The following is a 26,551-nucleotide window of genomic DNA, read 5'->3' on the forward strand; positions in this document are numbered from 1 at the left end:
CATTCACACCCTCCCTTCTGCCTGGAACTCCCTCCCCACATCTGACGGACCTCAGCTCTCCCAAAATGTCCCTTCCTCCAACAATCCTGCCCCAGTGAATTCCTGGAATTTTATCAGGTTACCTTTAGCATTCGTGTACCGATTTAGGCCCATCCTCCCACTTTTGATTCAAATAGTCACTTCGTTCACTTCATTTGTAGGCATTTTTGCCTGCCTCCACCATTAGAGTGTGAGTTCCTGCTGGGCAGGGAACATCTCCCTCTTTCGTTTGACTTTTCCAGGTGCCTGGTAGAGTTTAGTACAGTGAGTTGCGTGCAGCAAGCATTAGGTAAACACCATTACTTCTATTAGACCCTGTGGGTGCTCAGGAAAGGTGAAAAGTCTTGGTATTGATTGGGCCCTCACTGTGTGCCAAGCACTGGGGTAGATAGAATGCACTAAGTTGGACACAGTCCCTGTCCCACATGGGACTCCGAGTCAAAGGAGGAGTGAGACCACCAGGTATCTCCATACCCATTGCAGTTGAATCTGTGCCCTTGGGGCACTTGGTATTCATTCATTCAGTAGTATTTATTGAGCGCTTACTATGTGCAGAGCACTGTACTAAGCGCTTGGGATGAACAAGTCGGCAACAGGTAGAGACAGTCCCTGCCGTCTGACGGGCTTACAGTCTAATCGGGGGAGACGGACAGACAAGAACAATGGCAATAAACAGCGTCAAGGGGTAGAACATCTCGTAAAACAATGGCAACTAAATAGAATCAAGGCGATGTACAATTCATTAACAAATAAATAGGGTAACGAAAATATATACAGTTGAGTGGACGAGTACAGTGCTGTGGGGATGGGAAGGGAGAGGTGGAGGAGCAGAGGGAAAAGGGGAAAATGAGGCTTTAGCTGCGGAGAGGTAAAGGGGGGATGGCAGAGGGAGTAGAGGGGGAAGAGGAGCTCAGTCTGGGAACGCCTCTTGGAGGAGGTGAGTTTTAAGTAGGGTTTTGAAGAGGGAAAGAGAATCAGTTTGGCGGAGGTGAGGAGGGAGGGCGTTCCGGGGACCGCGGGAGGACGTGACCCAGGGGTCGACGGCGGGATAGGCGAGACCGAGGGACGGCGAGGAGGTGGGCGGCAGAGGAGCGGAGCGTGCGGGTGGGCGGTAGAAAGAGAGAAGGGAGGAGAGGTAGGAAGGGGCAAGGTGATGGAGAGCCTTGAAGCCTAGAGTGAGGAGTTTTTGTTTGGAGCGGAGGTCGATAGGCAACCACTGGAGTTGTTTAAGAAGGGGAGTGACATGCCCAGATCGTTTCTGCAGGAAGATGAGCCGGGCAGCGGAGTGAAGAATAGACCAGAGCGGGGCGAGAGAGGAGGAAGGGAGGTCAGAGAGAAGGCTGACACAGTAGTCTAGCCGGGATATAACGAGAGCCCGTAATAGTAAGGTAGCCGTTTGGGTGGAGAGGAAAGGGCGGATCTTGGCGATATTGTAGAGGTGAAACCGGCAGGTCTTGGTAGCGGATAGGATGTGTGGGGTGATCTCACCCTCAGCCCCCCAGCACTTACGTACGTACGTATCAGTAATTTATTTGTCTATATTAATGTCTCTCTCCCCCTCTAGACTGTACGATGGTGGTAGATAGGTTCCCTGCCCACAAACTTAATAATTATGGTATTAAGTTCTTACTTATGTTCCAGGCACTATACAAAGCACTGGGGTGGATGTAGTCCCTGTCCCACATGGGGCTCCCCGCCTCAATCCCCCTTTTACAGATGAGGTAACTGAAGCCCAGAGAAGTGAAGTGACTTGCCCAAGGTCCCCCAGCAGACAAGTAGCGGAGCAGGGATTACCTTCTGACATCCAGGCCCGTGCTCTGTCCACTACGCCAAGCTGCTTTGTACTTTCCCAAGCTCTTAGAACAGGGCTGTGCACACAGTAAGCACTTAGTAAATGGCATTGAATGATACCCAGCAGATTGGCATCCTCCCCCAACTTCAGAGTCCCTGGAAAATCAGTCTCCTCCAGGAAGTCATCCTCAAGCCGTCATTCCCCCCAACCCCATCCTGTTGAGAAACAGCGTGGCTCAGTGGAAGGAGCCCGGGCTTGGGAGTCAGAGGTCATGGGTTCTAATTCCAGCTCCGCCGTTTGTCATCTGGGTGACTTTGGGCAAGTCACTTAACTTCTCTGTGCCTCAGTTGCCTCATCTGTAAAATGGGGATTAAGACTGTGAGCCCCATGTGGGACAACCTAATTACCTTGTATATACCCCAGCGCTTAGAACAGTGCTTTGCACATAGTAAGCGCTTAACAAAATACCATCATTATTACTTCCCCCCTCTCAGCCTTCTCAGCTAATGTTTAGTCCCTCCCTCTAAGCACTCAGCTACACACCTGCAACAAGCCCTTGTGAACATATCTTTATCCTCGGTGACTGCCTTACCCGTGGTATATTATAAAGTCTATCTTCCCTGTTAGGCTGTAAGCCCTTTGAGGGCAGGGACTGTGTGGACCAAATATAGTATACTCTCTTACTCCCCCTCTAGACTGTAAGGTCTTGGTGGGCAGGGAATGTGTCTGTTATATTGTTCTATTGTACTCTCCCAAGCGCTTAATACAGTGCTCTGCATACGGCAAGTGCTCACTAAGTACGATCGACTGCCTGGCCGACTGGCTCCTAAGCGCTTAGCATGGCACTAAGTAAGGGCTCGATAAATCCCACCTCGGTCTTCAACCCGTGTGTGTCCTTCTGCTTCGTTCCAGATATGTTACAGCTGATCAACAACCAGGACAGCGACTTCCCGGGACTCTTCGACTCGCCCTACGGGGGCCCCAGCACTGCCATCCCGGATGCCAGGCCTTCGGGAGGAGCGTCGCCCTCCCCCGGCTCCCTGGGCTCCCCCTTGGATGGCTTCCTGGGTGGAGGCAAGGGGTCGTCCCCAGCCACGGTCGAGATGTACCAGCCCCCGCCACCGTCACTCCAGGGCTTCCAGCCTCCTCAGCTGATGTCCAGGCCGGCCCTCAGCCAGTCCCCGCCGGGGGTCAAGGAGGAGCCCATGCAGCTGGCGATTCTTCAGCAGGCCCAGCAGCTGCCCCCACCTCCGCAACAACTCCCGCAGCTGCAGCCCCCACCTCAGCAGCCCCCAGGCGTGCTCATCACCCAGGGCTACGCGGCGACCCCGGCCCAGCCTCAGTTCGCGTCCCCGGCCCTGCTGAGCTACCAAGGCCAGAGCGGCGGCTTCGCGGCTGGTGAGGGGGCGTCGGGGGAGGGCACGGGTGTAGGGGCCCTCACAGACCACTCGGAGCTCACCGAGGGGCAGGGGTGGGGAGCGACCGGCCCTTAGGAAGAGGCCTGCCCCCAAAGTCCGGCCCCGGGCTGCTCCCCATTCAGAGAATAATAATAATAATCCAATTTGTTAAGCGCTTACTATGGGCCAGGCACTGTACTAAGCACTGGGGTGGATACAAGCAAATGGAGTTGGACACTGTCCCTGTCCCATGTGGGGCTTATAGTCTCAATCCCCATTTGGCAGATGAGGTACCTGAGGCCCAGAGAAGTGAAATGACTTGCCCAAGATCACACTGGGGACAAGTGATGAAGCCAGGATTAGGTCCCCTGACCTTCTGACTCCCAGGCCCGTGCTCTAACCATTATACCGTGCTGCTTCTCCTGCTTCAGGGAGGAGCTGTCCCAGAAGTCCCCAAATCCAATTCGGAAGGCTGGTCATGGACACAGTCGATCAGTGGGATTTATTGAGCAATTACTGTGTGCAGAGCACTGTACTAAGCACTTGGGAGCATATGCTACAGCAGAATTAGCAGGCAGGTTTCCTGCCCACAGGGAACTTACAGTCTAGAGGGGAAGCTTACAGAGGGCAAGCGGGGATGCCCCATTCTGGCCGGCAAGGGGGAGTGCTGCTGGCGGGTGGGAATTATGCGATTTCTAACGTGTTGCCGGTTTTCCATCCCCTGTCTTTCCGTCTCTCCTCCGCCTTGGCCGGCAGCCTCTGGGAGCCCGCAGCAGCCCCTGCCCAACCTGCCAGTCTCACCTCAGGGGGTCTCACCTCAGGGGGTCTCACCTCAGGGGGCCCCGCCCCCCGTCACCATCCAGACGCAGGTCCAGCACATCTCTCCCCAGCAGTTGCTGACGACCACCACCCCGGCACCCAGCCAGACCGTCACCTCCCAGATTCAGCAGGTTCCAGTAAGCTGGTGGTGGTGAAGGCTCGGGGGTAGTGGATACGAGGTTATGTGTGTGTGTGTGTGTGTGTGTGTGCGCGCGCGTGGGCATGTGTGCATGCATATAGTAATTGTGGTATTTAAGTGCTTACTATGTGCCGGGCACTGTACTAAGCGCTGGGGTGAATACAAGCAAATCGGGTTGGACATAGTCCCCATCCCACATGGGGCTCACAGTCTCAATCCCCATTTTACAGATGAGGGAACTGAGGCCCAGAGAAGTCCAGTGACTTGCCCAACGTCACACAGCAAAATGGCGGAGCCGGGATTAGAACGCAGGTCCTTCTGACTCCCAGGCTCACGCTCCATCCACTTGGCCAAGCTGCTTCTCTGTGCATGCGTACAGGGCTGAAGAAGGGGAAGGATGTAAATGGAGTCAGAATTTGAATTATCCAGGCTTCCTGGAAGTGCCAGATATGGCAGGCTGAGGACCCCGTCCTCCCAGCCCTGATTAGAGCTGAGCTAGGGTCTGACTGAGCCAGTGGGTGTTCCCAGGAAACAGGGGGGGCAGGGATAGTTTGGGAATCATTCTCTCTCCACAGCCCTCCCCAGCGGGAGCCCCCAGGACCCCCTGCTCCATAGTGGGGAGGGACTCGAGCCCCGTGGAGGGAACCCCAGCTCCCTCCATCCCTCGACTCGGTCCCTCCCTCGCAGGTCCTCCTGCAGCCCCACTTCATCAAGGCCGACTCCCTGCTGCTGACAGCCGTGAAGACCGACGTGGGCTCCGTGGGGTCGGGGGTGAAGACATCTAGCATCACGTCTCTGGCCACCTCGACGGCCGTCCAGTCGGCCCCCCTGCAGGTATCAGGGCGACGGGTCGAGAGGTTGGGGTCACGGGTCGACCAAGAAGTCTGCCCTCCTGGGGCCTCCCCAGGAGGCCAGATGTTGGTCCTCGCCCTCAGCTTTGGCACGTTCATTCACTCCATTCATTCCCCCTCTAGCTGGAAGCTCGTTAGGGACAGGGAATGTGCCTGCTAATTCTGTGGGATCGTATTCCCCCAAGCCTTTAGTACAGTGCTCTGCACAGTGTAAATGCTCAGGAAATATCATTAATTCCTATGCACAGTTCCTCTGAGTGGGCCGTTTAGGGTTGGGGGCGAGACGGGAGTGCCCAGCAAGTGGATTCAAGGTCTGAATCCTGGGACTAATCCCCTCACCCCCACAGAGGAGCAGGAGCCCTCTTTATTCACTCATTCATTCACTCACTCATTCACTTATTGTTATTATATTTCTTAAGTGCTTGCTATATACATGTCAATCGTTGTTCTAAGAGCTGTGGTAGATATAAAGTTGATCAGGTTGGACACCGTCGCTGTCCCACATGGGAGCTCACAGTCTAGGTAGGAGGAGGAACCGGTATTGAATCCCTATTTTACAGTGGAGGAAACTGAGGCACAGAGAAGTGAAATGACTTGCCCATGGTCACGCAGTAAGCAATTGGCAGAGATGGGTTAAGAACCCAAGTCCTGTGGCACCTAGGCCCCATGCTCTTTCCACTCATTCACTCGGTAGTATTTATTGAGCACCTGCTACTTGCAGAACAGTATACTAGGCACTAAGGGAGAACACAATAACTGCAAAAGACCTGCTACCTGCCCTCGAGGAGCATACAGTTTAGCAGGGGAATCAAGCAGACCACAGTTGTTCTCACTCTGAGAATCTCTGCCCCTCCAAATGCTTACCATTTCTTCTCTCTATCTATCTCTCTCTTCCCTGGCAGACCCTGGTGAGCGGAGGCACCATTCTCGCCACGGTGCCACTGGTGGTGGATGCCGACAAGCTGCCAATCAACCGGCTGGCCGCCAGCGGGAAGACCCCCATGACGCAGAGCAAGGGGGAGAAGCGGACGGCCCACAATGCCATCGAGAAGCGCTATCGCTCCTCCATCAACGACAAGATTGTGGAGCTGAAGGACCTGGTGGTGGGCACGGAAGCCAAGGTACCCGGCCCAGGGGTGGGAGCTGGGGAAGAGGGGTGGCACAGCGTCATCTCAAGAAGGGGCTGGAGCCACTTGGTCGTGGGGCCAGAGTTGGGGGGGCAGTTCTTGGGGGGCCATCTTGGGTTCAAGATGGCCTGAAGGTAGCAGCCGCGGGAGAGGCTTGGTCTCTATTTATCGAGCGCTTACTATGTGCGAGAGCACTGTACTAAACGCTTGGGAGAGTACAGCAGAACAGAGTTGGTAGACACGTATTGAGCCCATATTGAGCTCTTCAGTGTTCTGTGTTGCAATCAGAACCCTTGGGTTGAGTCTACTGGGGGTTCTGCTTCCAAGTCCCCGGAGTTCTTCACCTGGACCGTGCCGAGCAGGCATCCCAACCTTGGGGATCTGGGCCGGTCACGGGTCACGGTCAGCAGAGGGCAGAGAGCCACAGAGTTGCCAGATGGCAGATCAGCGAAAGAGCAGGGCCCAAATGCCAGGTCTCCCGACTTCCAGCCTAATAGTGCACAAGCCGTTGTTCTGCCGGCCATCCTAAAGCCTTTGACCTTGGCCCCAGCGGCCCTCAAACTCAAACACGGCCTGGTCACCCCTGCTTCCTCTTGGCCACCCGGGATCTCCACAGGAGCCCCCCAGAAACCCCTTTCCGGGACAGACTCCCAAATAGAGGGGCCCGTTGTGTGGGCAGGAGAGGGCAGCCCAGAGGCCTGGGGCTCACCACGTACTCCCTTCCAGCTGAACAAGTCAGCCATCTTGAGGAAGGCCATCGACTACATCCGCTTCCTGCAGCAGACCAACCAGAAACTGAAGCAGGAGAACTTGTCGCTCAAGATGGTGGCCCAGAAGAACAGTGAGTTCTCCCGGGGCCCCTTCCTCTTGCCGATCCCCTGCTCCCCTTCCCCTGACCCCCGCCAGAGGATGCTGAGGTTGGGAGCATTAAAAGGAAGAGAAGCAGCTGGGCCTAGTGGAAAGAATATGGGCCGGGGACTCAGAGGACCAGGGTTCTAATTCTGGCTCCGCCACATAGCTGCTTTGTGACTTTGGCCAAGTCACTTCACCTCTCTGTGCCTCAGTACCCTCACCTGTAAAATGGGGATTCAAATCCTGTTCTTTGCCCTACTGAGACTGTAAGCCCCATGTGGGATAGGATGATCTTGTATCTACTCTAGCACTTAGTTCGATGCTTGGAATATAGTAAGTGCTTAAATGCTATTATCACTATTATTATAAATTAGCCACCACCCTCTTGCCTCCAGCCCTCCCCCGGGCCCCAGACTCCCTCCCTCCTTGCCTCCCACCCTACTCCCAAGACCGTGCTCAAATCTCAAAATGGAGGAGGAGGGACACCACTGGGCAGGGAGAGATGGCACCTCTTCCCCTTGCCCTCGCCCCCTCACACCCTGCTCTTGGTAGCCACAGTGCTTCTCCTCACCCTCCCGCTCTGCCGCAGAATCCCTCAAAGACTTGGTATCTTGCGGAAGCGGCAGGAGCACGGATGTGGCCATGGATGGTGGCATCAAGCTGGAGATGATGGATGCTCTGACGCCACCCCCCTCGGACGCGGGCTCCCCCTCCCACAGCAGCCCCCTCTCGCTATGCAGCGGGGGAGGCGGCAGCAGCAGTGGCAGCGACTCCGAGCCTGATAGCCCCCTCTTTGAAGACACGAAGGTCAGGGGTTCCCTCGCAACCCCGGGGATGGAGCGGGGGGGCACCCCTCTGCCTCCCGACGGGAGTGGGATCGGGTGGTGGGGGAGGGAGGAGGAAGAGCTCCCATACCTTCCCTAACCTGGGCAAGACACCCCTGTTCTACCTGTTCTCCCGCTGTAGGACTTCCCCTCGGCCCGGGTGATGGAACAAACGTTTGCCTGGCTTGGGCAGGGGTCTTAGCCCGCTTTCGGACCCTCGCTCTGGCCCCAGGCTAGCCCCGGTCTCCCCAGCCGGGCCCCGGTCTCCCCGGCTCTGCGGCCCAGCCCCAATCTCCCCGGCCCAGCCCCCATCTCCCCTTGGCTGTCTGTGGTCTCCAGATGAAGCCGGAGCAGCTGGTTTCTCCCTTGGGCATGCTGGACCGCTCACGCCTGGCCCTCTGCACCTTTGTCTTCCTGTGCCTCTCCTTCAATCCGCTGGCTTCTCTGCTGGGTGGAGCCGGCCCCAGGGCCCCTGCCGCTGCTTCCCACCGGCCTGGCCGGAGCGTCCTGACCACCGACAACAGAGGTAGGCAGAGTGTACCCGGCCCTGCCCCATTCCAGTTGCCTGGGAGCTGAGGAGAAGGGTTTCTGTCCGGTCTCCGGGAGCTGAGGGAGTGGGTTCCTGGCACAGCTGCCCGGGACCTGAGTGAGAGGGTTCTCAGGCTGAGGGGAGAGGGTTCCCGGCCTAGGAGCTGAGGGAGATGGTTCTCGAAGCAGCTGCCGGGGAGCTGAGGGGAGGGGGTTCCCGGCCCAGGAGCTGAGGGAGACGGTTCTCGGCCCGGCTGCCGGGGAGCCGAAGGAAAGGGTTCCCGGCCCAGCTACCCGGGAGCTGTGGGAGAGAGTTCCCCGACAGCCACCCGGCCTGTGTGGCTCAGCTTGGCACCAGGGAAACAGTTGACGCAGGGAGAGTGAGCGTAGGCGCGGTGGGCTGGCCCTTAGCAAGTAGTGCTCTGGCACTCAGCTGGCCTCATGGGGGCTCTGAGGAGGCTGGCCAGGCACCTCATTTTCCTGCTCCATATCCCCTGGTTCAGAGCAGCGGGGACTGGGGGTGGCTGGACGGGAAGCTGTGGTCAGCCAGACCGTGGGGCCTCAGCCCTCCACTGCCCGGGCAGGACTGTGCAGCCAGCGGGGGGCCGGACAGGGCGGTGGGTGGAGAGAGAGGGGAAAACCCCAGAAGGGGCCGACTGGTATGATCCTCACGTCCCGAGGCCTCTGCCTCCCCAGATGTCTCAGGCTGGGGGCAGTGCCTCCTGCCCACCCTGCTCTTCTGGCTGCTCAACATGCTGGTGGTCCTGGGCGCCTCCGTACGGCTCTTCATCTACGGCGAGCCGGTCACCCGGCCTCACTCGGAGTCCTCGGTCCTCTTCTGGAGGCACCGCAAGCAGGCCGACCTGGACCTGGCCCGGGTAAGCTGGGGGCGGAAACCGTTTGGCCTCTTTCCCCTGCACTCCCCTCGCCCGTCCTTCCCCGAGGGATGCCGGGAGCCGACCCGGCTCCGGGGAGGCGGGGAACGGGAGAGCCGCGGGAGGACCGCGGTGATGGGCACGGGAGGCCGGGGGCCTCAACGCTCCGGTCGCGTCGCCGTGAGCCAGCTGAGCGGGTCCGGCCTCCGTTCCCCAGGGGGACTTTGCCCAGGCGGCCCAGAACCTGTGGATGGCCCTGAAGGCTCTGGGCCGGCCCCTCCCCACCTCCCACCTGGACCTGGTCTGCAGCCTCCTCTGGAACCTCATCCGTCACGTGCTGCAGCGCCTCTGGGTGGGCCGCTGGCTGGCCGGCCGGGCTGGGGGCTTCCGGCGGGACCGCGAGCTGAAGGCCCACGTGCGCACCAGCTGCCGGGACGCTGCCCTGGTCTACCACAAGCTGCACCAGCTGCAGATGACGGGTCTGTGTGGTCGGGGAGGGACGGCCGGGAACGGGGGGGGCGGAGTAGAGTGGGGCTGTGGGGAAGCACAGAGCGTGGGTCTGCCCAGTCACGAACACATGGTCCCTTGCTCCTCTGGGGGACTCTGTGCCATCGGCTTCCGTCCCGGCTTCCCTGAGCCTCCTGGTCCCCCCGTCCTGTCTCCTGCCTGGCTCTGCCCAAGGTCACCCCCGGTCCTCACCGGCCTCTGCTTGAGCGTGCTTCATCCCTCACTTCAGAGCTGCCCTCCCCCGGCCCTCTGGCAGTACCTTTTGACCAACGCGGGCAGGCGTGTAACCCGGGGAGACGCAGCTGAGTCTTCCCCACCCTACCATCTCTGGTGCCACGGGCCGGGGCGACCCCCTCAACCTGGGAGGAAGCCGACAGGTCGTGGCCATGCCCTTCCTCGGCCCTCCTTGCACGGGGCTGACTGACGCCCACTACCCCGACCCCTCAGGGAAGCACACCGGCGGACACCTCTCTGCCGTCAGCCTGGCCCTGAGCGCCGTCAACCTGGCGGAGTGCGCCGGGGGCGCCGTCTCCGTGGCGACGCTGGCCGAGGTCTACGTGGCAGCCGCCCTGCGCATCAAGACCAGCCTCCCCCGCGGCCTCCACTTCCTGGCGGTGTGTGAGCCTTCCCCGCGACTCCCCAGCGGGGGGGGAGTGGCCCAGTTCGGGGGAAATCCGCCGCCCTGGGGTCTAGCCAAGCCTCCACAGCCCTCCTCGACCTCCCCGTTCCCCGGCCTGCACCTCCCTACACGCCGTCCTGGGTTTTCCTGCAGCCTGTACCAGTCAACTCCGGGTCTTGGGGTGTTGCCGGGGCCCTTAATTTTCCCCTCCCACAGTCCCTCCCAGGAGCAATGAACCCCTTCCCCTCCTCCCCAGCAGACCCGGCCCCCCTGCCCCGCCCTGCTCGGGCTGGGTGGGCTTGGCCAAGTGACTCCTTTCTTCTGTCCCCTGCGTCTCCTCCTCCTTCCCGTGGCCCCGCAGCGCTTCTTCCTGAGCAGCGCCCGGCAGGTGTGCCTGGCCCAGAGCGGCTCCGTGCCCCCGGCCCTGCAGTGGCTCTGCCACCCTGTGGGCCACCGCTTCTTTGTGGACGGCGACTGGTCGGTGAGGGCCGTCCTGAAGGAGAGCCTCTACAGCTCCGCCGGAAGCCCAGGTGGCTGAGCTCCTCACCTGCCCCCACGCTGTCCTTCGCCTTTCCTTCTGGGTCTCTGGGGGTCGGGGATGGAGCTGAATTAGAGTGGCTCCTATCATCCCCACTCTGGTCCCCAACCAAGCCTCACCTCCCCTCCTTGCCCCCAACCACCTCATCCATACCCTGACCAAATCGGGCCGGATCCCGTGGGGAGAATTGGAGTTGGGGAGGGGGTGGTCCCCCATTTGCGGAGGGGCGTTGGGGGGCCAGAAGCTAATGACATTTCTCCCCCCTTGCGCCGGGCCAGTGGACCCCCTCGCTCAGGTGACCCAGCTGTTCCGAGAGCACCTCCTGGAGCGAGCTCTGGGCTGCGTGGCTCAGCCCAAGCAGACCGTAGACACGGCCGACGGCCACAGGTGAGCGGGGGACCCCGGGTCCCTGCTCCCCGCTCCCTAGGACCCCGACTTGCCTGGAGGAACCCCGCACACCTGCTCCCTGTGACCTCAGACCCCTGCTCCCCGTAACCCCGGACCCTGGCTCCCCACTCGCCACGACCCTGAACTGCTGCCCTGGGGAACTTGAGCATGGCTTGGTGGAAAGAGCACGGGCTTGGGAGTCAGAAGTCTTGGATTCTAATTCCGGGCTCGGCCACTTGTCAGCTGTATGACTTTGGTCAAGTCACTTAACTTCTCTGGGCTTGAGTCACCTCATCTGTAAAATGGGGAATAAGACTGTGAGTCCCATGTGGGACAACCTGATTATTTTGTATCTACCTCAGCGCTTAGAACAGTGCATGGCACATAATAAGCACCCAACAGATGGCATCATTATTATTATTACCCTGGCTCCCCACTCCCTGTCACCCCGAACTGCTGTCCTGGGGGACCATGTTCTCCTGCTCCCCGCCACCCTGGACTGCTGCCATGGAGACTGGGACCCTTTCAGCTCCCTCATCTACCCCAGGCGTCTCACAGGGGCAGGGCTGGGCCGAGCCTACCGGGAATTTTCTTGGGCCACTTTCTTGCCTGCTCTCGTCCGCACAACTCCATCGCCCCAACCCCTTTCTCTGGGCTTATGACTGAGACTCCTTCCTGCAGTTCTCCCTCTCCCTTCCCTGCTCTGCCCTGCCCTGCCCAGGGAGGACCCCAGAGAATTTCCTGCTCAGCGGTCTCTGGCTCCCTGCACTGAACAAGCAGTAACGGAAGGCTTGGTCCCACCTCCTCTGCCTGGATCTGGGGACGAAGCCCCAGGCTTCAAACCCCCTTCGTCTCCCCATCCCTGTGGACTCCTTCACGTGGTCTCTTCCAATCCGGACAGGGAGTTCTCGGATGCCCTGGAATACCTCCAGTTGCTGAACGGCTGCTCGGACGCCATCGGGGCCCCCGACCACAGCCTCTCCATCGGCCCCAGCTCCTCTGCCGGTCAGTCCCTCCCTCCCGCTCCCCCTCCCTTAGACTCAAGGTCAGGCCGGACCCAGCTGGGTTGTGGGAGGGCCCGTTGCCAGAGGCGACCCCTGGGATGGGGGATGAGGGGGTCCCATCCAGGTCTCGGAGCAGGAGGGTGTGGAGAGCACCCCCCTCCACAGCTTCATTCATCCAGGTGGCTCCAGACCCTCGCTGGGTGTGCCGAGGCAGCCGTACTCCCAACCCCTGCTTCCTCTGCCATGTCTGACCCGGTGCCATCCCCCAGCCTGGGCCCTGCCCCCGGCCTGGTGCCGCCTGGCCTGGCCCTACCTTCGTCTCTCCCAGGTGCCGACCAGGTGGCCAAGTGGTGGGCGTCGCTGGTCACCGTGGTGATCCACTGGCTGCAGCGGGACGAGGAGGCGGCCGGACGGCTCTACTCCCTGGTGGAGCACATGCCCAAGACCCTGCAGGCTTCCGAGTGAGTGTGCGGAGCGGCCCCTGCGGGAGCGGTGCCGGGGTGAGGGGTCCTGGGGGGAGCCCACCCCGGGGGAGCAGCCGGGGGGTGTGGGGAGACCCAGCCCTCGACCTTGAGGAGGGGAGACTAGTGCTGGGTCTGTCTGCTGGTCACCGATTGGTTTATTCACCGACTTTGGCGTTTATGCCTACCCACCCTCTCAACTAATGTATTGTCACCAGCTTCTGTGCTCCGTCCCCGATGGCTCCCGCCCCCGCCCCCGCCCCCGCCCCCAGTGGCTTCCGCCCCCCACGGGCTGTGAGCTGGCCGAGGGCTGGGCCGGGGTCCCGTCCCTTTGTAGCGGGTCGCTCGGTAGCTGGCTCGGAAGATGCTGCTGTTGTTGCCGATGGGTCGCGCCCCGCCCCCGTCCCTCCCCGCGGCCCCCACCGATAACCCCCTGTGGGTGACCGCCACTGCCTTGGCTCCCCTCCCTAACCCCCCATCCATCTGTCCTTCTGCCCGCCCTCTCAGGAAACCCCTGCCGTGGGCAGCGCTGCACTCCTTCCGAGCCGTGCGGGCCCTTCTGGCCAAGGACGGCGGCCCCGCCAGCCTGGCGCACTGTGACAAGGCCAGCGGCTACCTGCGCGAAAGCCTCACCGTGGCCACCTCTCCAGCCCACAGCCACATCGACAAGGTCGGTTCCCCTGCCCTGATGTGATGCAAGCTTGGGACACGGGAGCCAGGGTGGGGATGGGAGGTGGGGCTGGGCCGGGACACGGGGGCAGGGGTGGGGACGGGATGCCGGCTGGCGCGTGCGGCTGAGATGCGGGAGTGAGGCCAGGACGTGGGATTGGGTCACGGCGCAGAGCCAAGACGGACTGAGGTGCGGGGATGGAACACCGGGCTGGGAGGCGGGGTAGGACTGGGACGTGGGGCAGGACCGGGATGTGGGGCAGGGCCAAGGCGTGGGGCTGGGTTGTGGGGCCGGGACACAGCGCCGGGGTACAGGGACAGAACTGAAGTTTGGAGCTCGGATGTGGGATCGGGTCTGAACAGTGTATGTGAGGAGCAGAGGCTCTCGCCGTGGACTGGGAGGCGCTCCAGCGGGGCTGGGTGTGCGGCAGAGGGGGCTTGTGCCTGCGGCCAGCTGGCGGCCACGAGGGAAGCAGACCGGCCCTGGGCCAGCGGTCCAGGGAAAGGGGAAAGTGGCTCGGGGCTCTCACTCACCAGCCCTAGAGCTCTCTCTGACCCTGGGCTGGAGGAGGAGGGCGGTGGGTAGATGGGCAGACTTTCCCCCCGGGTCCTGGATGCGCCGCCCAGGGAGGCCCCGTGCTCCCAGAGCCGCAGCGGCTGCCGCTGTAGTGCATTGTAGTTGCATTGCATGTGTCTGACCAGGGTGCAATGCCCCTGCAGTGCAATACAGAGCCAGCCCCCGGCGACCCCTCCCGCCCCCTGCCCCCGGCCCGGCCCCCGCCCGAGCTGGCTGCCGGGCCCCGGGCCCCAGAGGCCCAGCTTGGGAGAGCGGGCCCGCTCAGTGTCCCGCCCTGAGGCCGGCGGGTCCTGTGCCCTGACGTGCCCACCTCTACTCCCTGCAGGCGGTCCAGCTCCTCCTCTGCGACCTGCTGCTGGTGACCAGGACCAGCCTGTGGCGACAGCCAGCAGCCGCCGCCGCCGCCCGGGGGGCCGCCCCTGGGCTTCGGGCACCTGGCCTCGCCCCTGGAGCTGCGGTGGCTTCCAGCAGGACCTGAGCAGCCTTACGGCGCCTAGCCCAGTCCTTCCGGCCGGCCATGCGCAGGGTGAGTGCCCCCCGCTCTCCTCGCCTCACCTCACCGCGGGGGCGATCAACCGGGCAAACAATCGGTGCTGTTTACTGATCGCTTCCTGTTTGCGGAACACTCTTTGTGCCAAGGTGCTCGGGAGGACACAACAGTTGGTAGACATGATCCCTGCCCTCTTTGACCCGAGTCTAGTGGACTCTTCTTTCCTGCCCCACCCCCATCCCACCCCCTGTCTCGCCCCTGCCCCGACCCCCCTCCTGGCAGTGTGCACCAGGACTCTGGCAGGAGCCATTCCCCCCATCCCGCCCCCTCACGCCATCCCATCCTCGTCCAAGCCGTATCCGCGCGGGGCCCTGGCTGGGGCCGGTCCCCGCGTCGGTGGGGCAGTATCCCGCCGCTGTAACGGGCGTCCATCTCGGTAGGTGTTTGTGCACGAAGCCACGGCCAGGTTGATGGCCGGCGCCAGCCCCACCCGCACCCACCAGCTCTTGGATCGCAGCCTGCGCAGGAGAGCCGCCCCGACCCACAAAGGAGGTGGGTGAGAGGAGCGGAGGGGAACCCTGGGGCTGGGGAAGCGGGGTTGCGTGGAGCAGGGGTGGGGGCCGCTAGGGCGGGGAAGCAGGGCTGTGATCGGCAGGGCCGAGGGCTCTCGCTGGGAAAACAGAGCCTTGGGTTGTGGGGCCGGGGAGGTGGGATGGGGGTTTTGGGGACCCTCGATCGAAAGGCACCAGGCTGAAAGTGCAGGATGGGGGGAGACCGTGCTGGTGTGCCCAGCCCTCACCTGCCCCACCACGCACTGCCCTACCCCACCCGGCCATGCCCTGCCCTGCCTCGCCACACCCTGCCCTGCTCCGATTTGCTGTACCGTACACTCTCCTGCCTTGGCCGTCCCTGCCCAGCTCTGTGCAGCCATGGCCCACCCAGCCCTGCCCTGCTGTACCCTGCCCTGCCCCGTTCCACCACACCCTGCCCAGCCCGACCCTGCCCGGCCCCAGTCCAAGTCACCCTTCCATGCCCTACCCCCTCCAGCAGCCCTGTCGTACCCCATCCCGTCTACCCCTGCCCTCCCAACCCCACCTAGCCCAGCCCAAACATCAGGAGTAATGAGAGGGAGGGAAGGAAGGATGGAAGGAAAAAGGAAGGATGGGCCAGGCAGAGGAGGCCGACCCTCAACCCTCTTTGACACGCCTCTCCCTCCCCAGCACTATTTCTGATGGTTTTGGTGGCTGGCTTCTTCTGGGAAGTAACTTCCCTCCCCGACTTCCGGGCCCCATCTAGGGGAAGCCGCCCCGTCCCCCTGCTTGCCCCTCCTCTCACCCTTCCACTCACCTCTCGGCCCACCCCTCCGTGCGACCCTCTCCCCGTCAAGGGCCGGGGGCCGGGACCATCTTCGCTCCCTTTGGTTTTCAGCGGGCGAGCTGGAGGCGCGGCCCACGGAGCGGGAGCACGCGGAGGCCTTGCTGCTGGCCTGCTGCTACCTGCCCCCGTCCTTCCTGTCGGCCCGGGGCAGCGCAGTGGGCATGCTGCCGAGGCCGCCCGCACCCTGGAGAAGCTGGGCGACAGGCGCCTGCTGCAGGACTGCCAGCAGATGATCATTCAAGCTGGGGCAGCGGCCACCACGGTCACCTCGGCTAGCCGGGCCGGCCCGGGGCCTGCGCCGTCCCCGGGCTCTCCGCCCCCGCACCCCCTCCCCGCCACCCTGAGGCGGCCAGTCGGGGGCTCGGCCCTGCCTCTTCAGGAGCCAGAAGCCCCGTGGGTTCTGGAAGCGGGCGGCGGCCTGGGGGCGAGAGGGGCCGGGGATGTTGTGGGCCCCCACCCCCCCAGCGCCCCCCACGCTTCCTGCCCGGGCTACGAGACTGCCTCCGCTGCCCTCCCCACCCACCCCAACCAATCCCCAGGGCGGAGGGCGGGGACCCCCGGAGCAGTGGATCTTCGTGGATTACGTGGGGGCCTTCCAGTCGGAGAGGCCAAGAGCCACGGCTGGGAAATTGATCAGTTTTGATTTTAGCCTTTAATGGTCCGTGGATAATGAGGGCTTTAGCTTTCACTTTTAATCAGCCCCAGGAGTTCAGGGTGAGGGAAGGGACGTGTGACGGGAGGGAGGGAAGAAGGGGTGGGAGGAAGGAGGAGAGGGGAGAGGGTGAGGCCCTGGGCCTCCTCTGCCGGCCGAGAGCTGCGGCCTCCGGCCTTGCCCGGGGTGTCCACTCGTGCGGGGCGGGCCGGGGGCGGCCTCCGCTGGCCAGTTGGCAGCATTGCAGGGGCCGGGGAGGCGACTTAGCGTCCCTGCATCTGGAGGGAAACGGGTGCTCGTCTTCGGGGCGAAGATGGGGAGAGTTGCAGCCCCAGACGGACCTTTCGTAGCCTGGTTGCCCCTAAGAACCCCCGCCGAAAGCCCAAGCTTCCCTTCAAGCCTCTCCTCCCGGAACTTGGGGTTTTTCCCCCCCAACTCATGCCAAAATGAAGCGTGAGCTTCTCTCCCTCCCTCGCTCCCCGGGTGGAGCGTCTTCAACCCAGGAGAGGCCCCAGGTCTGGGCCCCAGCCCCAGGACACCAGTGGCTTCCCGTCCCTTTCCATCCCCCCGGTCTTCCTTTGAATCCCACTTGCTCTTTTCACCCATCTCGGGCAGCTTCTGCCACGGCCCCTCCCCTCTCCCAAGACTTCCCGTGGAAGATCTTGACTCTCTGCTTCCTCCTTCCCACCCCCCAGCTCCTGCTGCGTAGCCCAGCTGCAAAAGAGCGGGGTGAGTCATTGACCGGCCCCCCCAACCCAGCTCCAGATGAGTCCAGCCCCTTTCCCGCACCGGGTTTAGAGTCAGAGGACTGACATTACCACCACCCTCATGCCTCAAGGCCAACCGTCTGTCCAGTCGGGGAGCGCCCGGTAGGGTCTTGCCCTTTGGCTGCAGAGGCTTGAGCCCCAAGCAGACCGTACCAGGGCCATTGGGCCGGGGTGAATGAGGGAAGGCCGAGCCCCGAGGGAGACTGTGGTGCGGGGAAGGAGCTGGAGGCTTCGGCCTCGTGGCCTGTACACGCTGTAGATCCTGCCTCTGGCCCCATCCCTCCCCCCCTTTGCAACTGCACTAGCCTCCTAGGCCTCTGGAGAAATTGGATGACTTTTTTCCTTCACAAACTTTATTTTCATAGTTCAAGAAGTTTTGTACAAAGAATTAAAGGGAAGAATTATTTATAACTTGGTTTTTATTTTTATGGAGAAAGGGGGTCTGGATCGGAGGCGACTCAGGGGCCCCCTACCCAGTCTTGCCGTCCGAGACTTTTCAGACCTGACCTGTGGGGCGTGTCCTTCCCTTTCCCTCCCTCCTCCATCCAGCTACCAAAGAAATTTCGTTGGAAGACTGCAATAATATATTACTTGTTCTTCCATCAGGTACCCACTGCCCTAGGGGGACTATGTCCTGCTGGGGAGAGGGCAGCTTCCCTGACTTGGGCTTCTGGCAGCAGTGGCGTGGGTGTTGTGAGCAGAGGAGCTGAAAGAGAAGGGAATGTGGAAGGAGCAGAAAAATCACAGGGAGTCAGCCAAGCACCGCACATCACCCCGGCCCAGCACGCACGCTCACTCACTCACTCACTCACTCACTCACTCACTCACTCACTCTCCTGAACTCACGGGCCATGCCTCAGCTCTGTCACTGCCCAGAGAGTGGCAGTTGCATGGGGCTCGGCAGTGTCCCATGGACCCTTCCATACACGTCATCCCCCTTCTCTCAGGTTCCCAAGGTGACTCCCCCCCCAGGATGCTCAGTGAGCAGGGAAGGAAGCGAGTCACCCGAGTCAAGGACGGCTTCTGGGGAATCTAGGGCTCAGGGAGGGAGAGCATTCTATTGGCAGGAAATGGACTTGGGGGGGACAGTCCAAGAGACTGCCTTGAGTAGAACCCCGGAGGCTATGTGTGGCCTGAGGTGCATCCCTGGGGATGGCCTTGGGGAGTCGAGAAGGAACTTGAGCTGGCTCCTCAAGGTTTGAGTTTGACTGAGCTGTTTTGTGGATTGTCGTGGGCCAGGAAGTCTGGGAAAGGGAGCCAGGTCCCTTGGCTGAAACAAACAGGACCCACCTCTCTGGGCCCAGCCGCGGCCTTCCCTGCTCCCTCAGCTTTGAGCTTAAATGTCAGTCATCGCCCCACCTCGGGAACTTTCTTTCTGAATCCCATCCTGTCCCCCCCTTCTTTCGTGGGACATGAAAATGGTTGCCCTGGTTGGGGTATGGTCCCCATGGGCCAGGTTGGGCCTCCTCCCTCCCTCCCCCTCCCCCTCCCCAGACCAGCATCTTGCTGCCTGGCAGGGGCAAGGGGTGTGCAGCACCAGGGTGGGCCCGGTCAGGTTGTAGCAACCTTGGGTCGGGTGGGGGCCTGAGAGCAGCGCTGGGCTGGTCTCGGGAACATATGGGAGCAACGGAGGAGACATTCTCCTCCGGTTTTCCCTGTCGCCTCTGAGGTGCCTCGCTTTTGGAGGGAAACAGCGGGCCAAACTCACCCCAGCCAGCCAAGGGGATGCTTGGGAAAGACCGAGGCCCTGCTGGAGTTTAAACCACAGCCTGCCCTGCTCCAGGTCATCCCTCTTCCTTCCCAGCTGCCAGGGACTTGGGCTGCCCCTGCTGGCCAGGGCCAGGGCCAGGGGCTGAGGCCATAGCAACAGCCCCTGGGATCCAGGAGACTCAGACACACCCGCGGCGGAAGACTTCCAAAACAATTGTTGTATCTTTATTGACGTTTTTGAATGCAATGACCTGTTTTTTACTCTTAAGGAAAATAAACATCTTTTAGAAACAGCTCGTTACACACAATCTTCAGTGTGAAGCAATATACTAATAAGAACACTAGTCTTAACATTTACAGTCTTCATATATATTATATATATGTATATGTATACATATATATACACTATATAATGAGGCAATATATAATACACACAGTTTACCATTTTACAGTCATATGTACAAGATGCCACTAAGGGAAGCGGGATTCCAGGACCCAGAGGCCCGGGCTGCCGCCTCCAGAGTCCGAGGTGCCAGTTGGCCGGCCGGCTTCCCTCACCTCCCTCCTCGGGCGGGGAGAGGGGTGAACAAGGACAGGGATGACGACGACGACAGGGACGACGACGAAAGAACAAGCCAGGTGTGAGTCAGCGGTATATAGAGCAGAGAGCTACGCACATACGGGTGACTTGAAGGCTGGCCGCGGGTTCCTGGCTGGGGCATTTGTTTTCTTGTTTCACTGCTCCTTGCCCTTCTCCTCCTCCACCACCTCACTCCCACCTCTTTGGACTTGACTCCAGGGGAACGGATGTGATGAAATAGAAGCTAGCACGTTTCTAACGTATATACATTATATATAACACATATATATATATATAAAAGTATATATATGTTTGTGTGTCTGTGTGTATATATATATATATATATGTATATATATATATATAACAGCACATATATATCCTGTACACACGATTTGTCTTTCGGCCACATGGTTCATGTAGTTGCTGACACGCTGGGCTCTCGTGGGGAAGTTTCCTTGTACCCTCCCCAGGCTCCAGGCCTCAATCAGTACACACACATGCTTACATTGCACTATGGAAATGAACAGCTATATTACACATGTGTGTGTATTGTGTCATGTGTGTGCATATATATATATATCTACAATATATATCTCACGCTATATATAGCTATATATCCGCAGAAACGACAACCTCTTTCCGTGCCTGACCCATCTCGGCGGGGCCACCCTCGTTGCTGCTGTGAATGTTGGGCAATGCGGGTCCAGGCTGATGGGCTACTCGGGGACACACACACACACATACACACACCCGGGTCCGGCCCCAGGGAGTGACCAGTCCAGGGAGTGGCCAGCCTGCCCCGGCCGGCAGGGTGATAGGCAGGAGAGAGTCAGGGTGGGGGCTATGCGGAATGAAAAGTGTAAGATAAGACAACCCGGCCCACCGGATGGATAGCGGGGGGGGCCGAGTGAATGAGGTGAGGACCGATGCCAAGATTAAAGCCAACTTGGAACCCGACAAAGACTCTGGCCTGAAACTGCAGCAGCCATTGCCACCTCTGGTCTCCCAGTTCACAGTGGGTGCCATGGGGGCATCTCGGAGATGTCAGCCGGCGAGGTATGCCAGGGCCCACGGCATCGTGAGCGGATGGACTGGGTCATAGGGGCGTGGAGCCAGGCCCTGAAGGAGCGTGGCAGGGTGAGAGGGGGAAACGGAGTAGGGCTTCTAGAGCAGCTGAGCGATGGAGGCATGAACGAGGCAGGGAGAAGGACAAACCAGCACAGTCACATGTTGGAGGGCCGTATACCGCACTCTCATCATGGGGTGAGGGTGGCAGTCTCTGGGTGTGCTGATGAAGGACCCAGCCGGCTGGTGACAATCCAGGGATTGGGAAGTCACCCCGTGGGATGAGCTCAAACCTTCGGGTCATCATCAACCCCCCCGCCCCAGACGGACTCGGAGAATGGTTTGGCCCCCACCCTCAGACGTGACTGCAAATGGACCCGGAATGACCAGATGCCATGCAGTCAAGGGGGCCAACAGGGACCCCCCCCCGTGACCTTGGCCAGGTGAACGGCCTCCCAGCGGGGCCACTGTTCAGCGGGAGAAGCGGCAGAAGGTTGCTATCTGCTCGCAATCTACCAGCTTGTCGCTTCTTGTCCGCTCTTTGCTGCTTTTCACTCGAAAGGCCCCCAACCGCTATCCTAGCTCCACTGATGGGAGACACCCTCTCCCTTTTCCCGCCTTCCCCTGCCGGAGACAGATCCCACCCCACAAAAGTGCATCCTCCCCTGAGGTGGTTCAGATCAGCCCTGCGGCAGCTTGGGTCAAATCACATGAGTAGTAGAGACAAGCAGGGGAAGCACCATTTTAGCCTAGAATCAAAGGTACCAAAGCAAGGATTCGCCCAGAGGGGATTGGCAGGGATAGTGTCTTCTAACTCTTTTGCGCTCTCCCAAGCAGTACCGTACTGTTCGCACAGTAGGTCTTCAACAAATACCATCGATGGACTGATCGACTTGGAGGGAGACTAGAAGTGACTCAAGGACTATCAGAGGAACCACGAGGTGGGTCTGGGCCCCAAAGGTGAGGGGCGAGGTTGATAGCTCACATCCGACCCTGGGGCCCAGCCCTTCCCGACGCTACCCCGGCCCCTCGCCGTGTGTAGAGCTGGCGGGACCCGCTGCCGCTTCCTGTGGGAAATGGGAGGAGAAGCCCGGCCGGAGCAGTCCCTCCCACACAGGCTGGTGAGATTCAGATTTGCTGGTTTGGTGTCAGCCGCCCGGCCATCAGACGGCTTAGCCCAGATAGCAGGGTAGTAGTGTGTGTGTGTGTGTGTTTTGGGGGGGAGGGCGCATGGGGGAGGGTTCTGTCACCGATGGTGGCAGGTCAGGGCCCGAGGTCTCTCTTCTCCACTCAAAGATGCTCTTCTCAACAGATTTATTCTGAACTGTGGCTGGCGGGGAAGGCCAAAGCAGGGAGGCGGCAGCAAGGCCCAATGAGGGGAGGGCAGGTAGGCTGCTGCCGAGAGGAGCCGGAGAAGGGTTGGGCTAGAACAAGAGCAGGGTGGTGAACTGCGTTTCGCTGGGGCAGCAGAGGAAGGTCCACCCGCCCCTCTTTCCCAGCCGGCCAAGACTCCGGTAGGACCTGGATTTATCCCCTGCTTCCTCTCCCATTTTACATCTACCCCAGAATGCACAGAGACAGACCAAGTTGGTGGAGGTGGAGGGGGAGTGACATTCCCTCCAAAACAGCAAGTATTTAGGAGTAAAAGAACCCCCAAGTGTAGCTCTGGGTTCCAGTCCCGGCAGGCGCGAGGTTGTTGGCAGAAAGTAGAGAACAACGAGGCTTTTGTGCTGCCTGGCCTCGCTGCCTGGGCCTGGTGAATGACCTGTCCCTGGCACACACCGCCTCCAGCAACTGGCTCAGCCCCCGCAAAGTGGCTCAATGGGGCCGAGCCACGGCGGGCTCAGGGGAAGGGCCCGAGCTGCGGCTTGCCTCAGCAGACGGGGGACCCGCTTTCCGGGGCGAGGCCCGAGGACCCAATGTGACCCCCGGTTGGGAAATGGGCCGGGCGGCGGCGGCTCAGGCGAGAGCAGTGTACAGAATCCAGTTCCGAAGGGTAGGTTCCAGTTCTCTGGTCAGGGGTAACTCGGGCCTCCGCCCCAGATGAGCGAGGGGACAAGTCAGTCAGCTGGGCCCCGAGCCTGGAGTAATACTGGCCCGTGGGTGAGCTCCGTCCGGGTCCCTGGTGGCAAGGGGAGATTCTGGGGGCCACCCTGGCTCCTGGCCGTTCAGATGAGAGACTCCAACGTGGGTGGGGAGGCAGAGGCGGGAGGACAGGAGAGGGGCGCAGGCTAACGACAAGGGTCCGTTCGATCCTCTCTGCTTCGGCCATCTGGGTGGTCTTGGCCACGGCCCTGGTGGGAAGTGGGGGTGGGGGCTGGGGGGAGGGCACAGATCTCTGGTTGGCATCTTCTGCCAGACGGAGGAGATGAGTCTCCAGCGGCTGGATTACAATGGCGGCCTCTGGAAGAGAAGCCACAGTGGGGCTGAAACTGTGGGGCTCAACACCCCCCATTGCTGCTCCCACTCCAGGTTGCCCGACTCACCCGGGAACAACCTCTGGGAGTCCCCAGGCAGAGAAAGGGGCGCTGGAATGCCATTCTATCAGCACAATGCGGGGGGGTTGAAAGCAGCATGGTCTAATGGATATAGCACAGGCCCGGAAGTCAGAAGGACCTCGGTTACAATCCCGGCTCCGCCACTTGTCTGCTCTGCGACGGTGGGCAAGTCACTTAACTTCTCTGTGCCTCAGTTACCCTCACCTGTAAAATGGGGATTGATACCGTGAGCTCCATGTGGACATGGACTGTGTTCCGACCTGAGTAAACGTGTAATTACCCCCAGGGCTTGTACAATGGCCTGACACTAAGTAAGCGCTTAAAGGGAAGCAGCATAGCATAGTGGACAGAGCCAGAAGGTTGGTGGGTTCTAATCCCAGCCCCACCACTTGTCTTCTGTGGTGACCATGGGCAAGTCAACTTCACTTCTCGGGCCTCAGTTTCCTCACCTCTAAAAATGGCGATTGAGACCGTGAGCCCTTCGTGGGACAGGGACTGTGTCGAACCGGGATTTGTTTGTATCCACCCCACGCTGTAGTACAGTGCCTGGCACACAGTAAACGCTTAACAAATGCCAGAATTATTATCGTTATTGTCAAATACCATTTAAACGAAACTGGGGTGTTCTCACCCTGCTGCTGGGGCTCGCTCCCACTAGGGGCAGCAGTGCCTGCTTTTGGGAAGACGCCGGAATTCCCATTAGCCAGGCCCCCCCCCGCAGCCCCCCAACCCGCACCCCCCCCTTAGGATCATTTCTGCCCCCATCCTGCAAAGCCCCAGAGCCCAGCCCCCATCTCCATCTGCACCACTCCTCTCCATCTGCACAGGGGCCATTTCCCCAGTGATCCTTAGGGCCTGGCCTCCCCGGCCTCCCCTGGCCACCCTGGGCCGCCAGGACGAGGCAGGGCAGTTTCCTGAGTCCTTGCCACACGCCTAAGCCCCCACTACCTCTTGCCTTCTCATCTCAGTGCTGCCTGGTCTCTTTCCGCTTCCTTCCTCCCCCTCGATTTGCCTGATTTATAAGGAGATGCTTATGACCAGCGTGTGCCAACCTGCCCCGTCTCCCACTGATTAATTGCGAATAATAAGGCGTGCACACCGGCGAGATGGGGAGAGACAGCTCTAAGCACTGATTAAATTAACCAGCACCCGGGAGCCGGTCAGCATTTGGAAACCTCGGGCTGCCAAGGTGGGAGACAAAAAGCCCCTTTGTAATAGGTTTGGCGCTCTTCTCATTGCTCTTCGACCAAGGCTTGGAGGGGGGGAACGGGACGGGGTGTTCTTCACCTCCCCTTCCCCTTTGCTTCCTCTCATCTTCCTCTCTCACCCTGCTCCCTGCCTCCCAACATGTCCCAGTGAAAGGAGACAGACAGAGACCATTGGACTGGTGAAGGATTCAGGAACTGGAGGCAGGAGCTAAAAATAAGCAGCCCTGAGAGTGAATGGGGGATTCAAGCAGAACTTTTTTTTCCTCCCTCCTGAAGGGTAATAAGCATACAGGATGACTTGCCAGAGGTGGAGGCTACTGAGGCAGAGAGTAGAAATAGGGAGAACGTGATGCATTTCTGAAGTAGGAGAGAGATGTGGTGGGGAAGGAGGAAGGTGAATCTAAGGTCAGTCAAGGCAAACTCAGTCCCAGGGGGATGCCAGGTTCCCGGCTGCCTGTTTGGGGTTGGGGTGGGGGATACCTCAATCTCCCAGACTACTCTGAAGCTACGTGACCCTAGTGTGGCAGGGTTGAGGTGGCAGGGGGTGTGTGCCCCCCCCTGGCAGTCCAGCCCCTTGGGACAGTAATAGAACCCGGGCTAGTTCGGTCAAGGCCTCTGGAGCTGGAGGAAATATTTCTGATGTTCCCTTCAGGTCTGGCCGGGAAAGCTGTGGGGACCCCAGGGCCAGGGATGCGAGGCAAAGTCGGGAGGTGCCAGGGAAGCAGGAGAGAGAGTGTGTCTTCTGGGCCCCAAGGCAGCAAACTAAAAAGAGGAGATGGAGGGCATTTCACATACCTTATGTTTAGGACATTTCAATGAGAAGTTCTCTTCTACTAATACGCAACCTAGGAGCAAAGAGAGAAGTCCACTGTTAGAACTGGAGGAGGTGGGGAGGGGGCCTCTCAGAGTCACTGACCCCGTTTTCAACCCCTACATCTGCTGGCCCCTTCTTGGTTGGCGGGGGGGAGGGGGGAGCGGAGGGAGAAGGGGTGGTATAGAGAAGACTTCTGCTGTGGAGAGAGACCTGAAGGCACCTTTCTTATATCAGGTAGGTGTAGGGAGGGGCGCAGAGTGCCTGTAAGGACCAGGCTGCCTCTCAGAAAGTGCCTTAGCAGAGACCCAGGAGAGCTCACGCAATAAATCCATTCCATTCTCTCCACAGGGCTTTCCTATTTTGGGTCTGGTTCTGGGGGCCCCGGTCCCAACTTCTTGAACTGAGAGAGGGACGAATCAGATCCTCCCTCCTCTCTGCCCTCTCTTCCCCCGGCTCTGGCATCTCTCAGTTGAGCTATCTGAGGACTGCTTTCCCATTTCTTTCAGCCCACGGCATGGGAACCCGGGACTGGGAACCGAACGCAAGCCTCCCTAGTGCCGGCGCGAAGCACTAACCACCAGGGAACCCGGTAGGCCATCTGCTTCCAGTCTGTGCTTGAGGCCCAGGCTCACGGAAGTGAGAGACTCAGAGCTTCCCCCGTGTCGTTAGAACATTCTCCCCCACCCTGCTGCACCTGCAGTCTCCCGCCTCCTTCTGACTCTGCCGGCCTGGAGCCCTGGCACCACGCGTCTTGTGATCTCTCTCCTGCCAAGATGGCCAGTTGCACTTCAAACAGAAAGGCGGCATTTCAGGAGGATTCAGCCCCACTGAGGATGGAGGGGAGAGCCACTGAGCAAGCCTCCTGCCCCCAGGGGTTCAAACATTGCTCTGGGGAGGAACATTCAGCTGCCCACCCTGTGGGGTTCGGGCTGCCCTAGCAGCAGCCACCGTCCCTGCCCTGGCTGACGCTTCCTTAATCCGAGGAGCGAAGGGTGGACTTCCTGCTCCGGGCTTCTGCTGCTTGAGGAAGAGCTCTCAGCTCTACCGGCCCCCTCCTCTCAGGGGGGAAGTTGCAAATGGATACTCGAGGCTTGACAGTATGGGAACACGAAGTTCGGGGGGAAGTGAGGGCTGGGAGCGCAGTGGGACTCCCTGGTGACAGGATAAGGAGAAAGCCGAAGAGAAGAAAAGGGAGAAACAGATGGGAAAACACCAAGGTCTCCTTCTCTTTCCCTTGCTTGGGAAGGCTGTTTTCTTACCAGGGATGATTTCTCTTTCTGCACCATTTCCATCCAGTGGGGCGGTCGGGGCTGGCCCTGGACCCCCCCAGGCAAGCAATGTGATTGTAAAAGATTCCCTGGAGGTGTGGAGATGGGGTAGGGAAG

General features: G+C 60.2%; 2 protein-coding genes and 1 non-coding gene across 3 annotated transcripts in view; 2 read left to right on the top strand and 1 right to left on the bottom strand.

Annotated features, from left to right (window-relative positions):
* SREBF1 (sterol regulatory element binding transcription factor 1) overlaps window positions 1–15,024 on the top strand; it is a 41,686-nt gene extending 26,662 nt beyond the window's left edge. The window contains exons 2-18 of the mRNA XM_029056407.1: window positions 2,744–3,229; window positions 3,985–4,184; window positions 4,874–5,020; window positions 5,940–6,158; window positions 6,891–7,005; window positions 7,606–7,823; window positions 8,180–8,366; window positions 9,065–9,246; window positions 9,461–9,722; window positions 10,198–10,364; window positions 10,731–10,899; window positions 11,186–11,294; window positions 12,196–12,299; window positions 12,627–12,759; window positions 13,267–13,429; window positions 14,331–14,531; window positions 14,936–15,024. Of these exons, the coding sequence (XP_028912240.1) occupies window positions 2,744–3,229; window positions 3,985–4,184; window positions 4,874–5,020; window positions 5,940–6,158; window positions 6,891–7,005; window positions 7,606–7,823; window positions 8,180–8,366; window positions 9,065–9,246; window positions 9,461–9,722; window positions 10,198–10,364; window positions 10,731–10,899; window positions 11,186–11,294; window positions 12,196–12,299; window positions 12,627–12,759; window positions 13,267–13,429; window positions 14,331–14,483 (3,014 nt within the window). The 3' untranslated portion in view covers window positions 14,484–14,531; window positions 14,936–15,024. The remainder of the gene's footprint in view (window positions 1–2,743; window positions 3,230–3,984; window positions 4,185–4,873; window positions 5,021–5,939; window positions 6,159–6,890; window positions 7,006–7,605; window positions 7,824–8,179; window positions 8,367–9,064; window positions 9,247–9,460; window positions 9,723–10,197; window positions 10,365–10,730; window positions 10,900–11,185; window positions 11,295–12,195; window positions 12,300–12,626; window positions 12,760–13,266; window positions 13,430–14,330; window positions 14,532–14,935) is intronic.
* Window positions 14,076–14,172, top strand: MIR33A (microRNA mir-33a). The gene has a single exon (NR_034633.1). It is a non-coding gene; the product is annotated as a microRNA mir-33a (primary transcript).
* Window positions 15,025–19,198: 4,174 nt separating the features above from the next.
* Window positions 19,199–26,551, bottom strand: part of RAI1 (retinoic acid induced 1) — a 185,785-nt gene continuing 178,432 nt past the window's right edge. The window contains 2 exon segments of the mRNA XM_029058291.2: window positions 19,199–23,049; window positions 25,148–25,197. Coding sequence (XP_028914124.1) covers window positions 23,035–23,049; window positions 25,148–25,197 — 65 coding nt within the window. The 3' untranslated portion in view covers window positions 19,199–23,034.

Source organism: Ornithorhynchus anatinus, chromosome 2, assembly GCF_004115215.2.
Source record: "Ornithorhynchus anatinus isolate Pmale09 chromosome 2, mOrnAna1.pri.v4, whole genome shotgun sequence".
Taxonomy (NCBI): Eukaryota; Metazoa; Chordata; class Mammalia; order Monotremata; family Ornithorhynchidae; genus Ornithorhynchus; species Ornithorhynchus anatinus.